Source organism: Vigna umbellata, chromosome 4 (assembly GCF_029865625.1).
Source record: "Vigna umbellata cultivar VRB3 chromosome 4, Vumbellata_1.0, whole genome shotgun sequence".
In the NCBI taxonomy this organism is placed as follows: domain Eukaryota; kingdom Viridiplantae; phylum Streptophyta; class Magnoliopsida; order Fabales; family Fabaceae; genus Vigna; species Vigna umbellata.
In genome coordinates, this window is record NC_142168.1 from 15,180,055 (window position 1) to 15,183,129 (window position 3,075).

At 35.9% G+C, this 3,075-nt stretch overlaps 1 protein-coding gene across 1 annotated transcript; it reads left to right on the forward strand.

The window, feature by feature from the left end:
- Positions 1–906: 906 nt before the first annotated feature.
- LOC148199331 (uncharacterized) lies at positions 907–2,700 on the forward strand. The gene is made up of 3 exons (XM_088112627.1): positions 907–1,807; positions 2,220–2,291; positions 2,492–2,700. Exons 1-3 carry the CDS (start codon positions 907–909, stop codon positions 2,698–2,700), a joined length of 1,182 nt encoding a protein of 393 aa, XP_087968753.1.
- The last annotated feature ends 375 nt before the right edge of the window (positions 2,701–3,075 follow it).

Consider the following 3,075-nt stretch of genomic DNA (forward strand, 5'->3'; position numbering starts at 1 on the left):
TGTCTATGTTGAAGTTTAAAATTTCAAAATTTGTACATTTATTTTTTTACGGAAAAATTTAGTCGATGTAGCGCCAAAAAACTCGGGGTGTTACAGGAGGCACCAACGTATGATCTCGTTCAAGTTCTAGAATAACTGATATAGAAAGTGAACATGATAACATTTTGTAATAAATAAGAAAACTTTCTATATTAATTCTAATTTTAAATTGTATAAAAAGTAGTTTCTTATTTTTTTTATTTGTATAGAGAGGGTTCTCAAATCCTTTGTTATAATATATTATTATTATATTGCAAAATATGAAAACGTTGTTGCAACGTTAGATTGACAATGTTAACTTTTTCTTAATTGCCAAACGCTAGAAATTTAAAAGAAACGTTCAAATAATTTATTTGTTGCAACGTTAAAATTTTAATGGTTTTTAATTTCTTTTATTTAATTGATTCCTCCCTAGCTCTATAAATAGAGTGTTCTTTCCCCATTCCAAGACACACCAAATTCAGTCTTTCTCATTCTTCTTTTTCTGAATTTCATTCTTTAGCTCTTTCTCTCTTCTAAAAATATTCTGGGTTATTCTTATACTCTATTGAGAGTTTCTTGCTAGTTCTGAGATCCTCAAACATTCTGAGAAGTTTCTGTTGTATCCTGGGGGACTTACGCAACACACCGCGGATAAGTCCTTAAGGACAGTGACTCTACACGCCTCAGGAAATACTATTTTGTCAGCTTTTCCAACAATCTTAAGGACTTATGGCTGACATCAACAACATGCCTTCAAACAGCCAAACCATTGCTTCCGGAACCCAGACGGTCTTCGCAAAATCTCTTTCGGACGTGTCAAAAATTGAGATTTTCTCTGGATAGAACTTCCGACGCTAGCAAGAACGCGTTTCCACCCTTTTAGACATGTATGGAGTTGTTGCTGCTCTTTCATCTCCGAAGCCCGACTCCACTATCCCTTCAAACTTAAAACTAGTTGAAGAGTGGACTTACGCTAACAAGGTATGCCGACACACTCTGCTTAGTGCACTTTCTAATGATTTGTTCGATGTGTACTGTTCCTACAAGGAAGCAAAGGACATTTGGGACTCGTTGATTCTCAAATACACTGCCGAAGATGTCATCAGACAAAGATTCGTCATAGGAAATTACTACCGTTGGGAAATGATTGAAGACAAGGACATAAAAACTCAAATCAATGAATACCATAAGTTGCTCGAAGACATCAAAGCAGAAAACATTCTACTACCGGATGAATTTGTTTCAGAACTTCTGATCGAGAAATTGCCGCCATCCTGGACAGATTACACACAACAGTTGAAACACAGGCACAAGCAAATGTCTCTACCAGAACTCATTACACACATAATAATTGAAGATACCAACAGGAAGGAGTCTGCTACTACAAGGGCCAAAGCTTTATCTGCGAAAGCAAATATGGTAGAAGTAAAACCTGCTCCAAAAAGGTACGAATACAAACCTGATCACAAAAAGAAAAATAATTTTCTTAAATCTCGTCCCCATGAATCTAAACCCACCTTTAAAAAGAAAGGAAATTGCTTCGTATGTGGGAAGCCAGGACATCATGTACCACAATGCAGGCGTAGAGCGAGAAATGACAATCCTCCTAGGGCTAATATAGCCGAAGGAGATGACATTATTGTTGCGGTTGTTTCTCAAGTGAATCTGATGACCAATATGAGCAAGTGGGTAGTAGACTCTGGTGCTACTAGGCATATCTGTGCAAACATAAGTGCTTTTACCTCTTACACTAGTGTAGGGGATGGAGAAGAACACGTCTACCTCGGTGATTCTAGGACCACTCCTGTTCTAGGAAAAGGAAAAGTTCTTCTCAAGCTCACATCTGGAAAGACTCTGGCCTTGAGTGATGTGCTACATGTGCCATCAATCAGAGTTAATTTAATCTCTGTAGCACTATTGGGAAAGGTGGGGGTTAAAGTGTCATTTGAGTCGGACAAGATCATCATGACAAAAAATAATGTGTTCGTGGGGAAGAGATATTGTGATCAAGGACTCTTCATTCTAAATGTTTCTGAAAATATTAATGAATCAAGTTCTTCTGCTTATATTGTTGACTCGTATGATATATGGCATGCTAGATTAGGACATGTGAATTCTTCGTATGTATGATAAACAAAGTATAAAATGTGATATATGTGTAGAATCTAAATTAACAAAGAAAACATGTTTTTCTGTAGAACGCCAAACTGAGCTATTAGAGTTAATTCGTACTGATTTAGCTGATATGAAACAAACCATGTCTAGAGGAGGTAAAAATTATTGTGACCTTTATAGATGATTATTCTAGATATACCAAAGTTTACTTAATCAAACATAAAGATGAAGCCTTTGATGTTTTTTTTAACCTATAAGGCAGAAGTAGAAAATCAGTTGAATAAGAAAATTAAAAGGATTAGATCAGATAGAGGTGGTGAGTATGTGCTTTTTAATGACTATTGTGTTAAAGAAGGAATAATACATGAAGTGACCCCACCATATTCACCTGAGTCTAATGGAGTAGCTGAGAGGAAAAATAGAACCCTTAAGGAAATGAAGAATGCTATGCTTGTTAGTTCTGGTGCACCTGATAACCTTTGGGGAGAAGCCTTGCTTACTGCATGTTTTTTACAAAATAAAATACCCCATAAGAAAACCGGTAAAACTCCTTATGAGTTGTGAAAAGGTTACCAACCTAACCTTAAATATTTAAGGGTGTGGGGGTGCTTAGCTAAGGTGATGTTACCTGATCCTAAGAAAAGGAAAATAGGATCTAAAACCTCTGATTGTATGTTCTTAGGTTATGCTGAACATAGTGCTGCATATAGGTTTCTAGTTGTTAAAAGTAACATACTTGAGAGAAATTCTATAATGGAGACGAAAAATGCTGAATTTTTTGAACACGTGTTTCCCTTAAAGGTTAGTGAGATGTCTCAACCTGTTGATGATAATGATAATAGTAATACCATAATTGATGATTTGAGAAGAAGCAAAAGGCAGAGAAAGGAAACTTCCTTTGGAGATGACTTTTATACTTATCTTGTTGATAATGATCCA

Bases quoted from the DNA above. Each gene is read 5' to 3' on its own strand.
- LOC148199331 (XM_088112627.1), top strand. From the start codon at position 907: ATGTATGGAGTTGTTGCTGCTCTTTCATCTCCGAAGCCCGACTCCACT. The intron at 1,808-2,219 runs GTGATTCTAGGA...GTTTTTCTGTAG, and splicing joins AGAAGAACACGTCTACCTCG to AACGCCAAACTGAGCTATTA. The intron at 2,292-2,491 runs GTAAAAATTATT...GTGTTAAAGAAG, and splicing joins ACAAACCATGTCTAGAGGAG to GAATAATACATGAAGTGACC.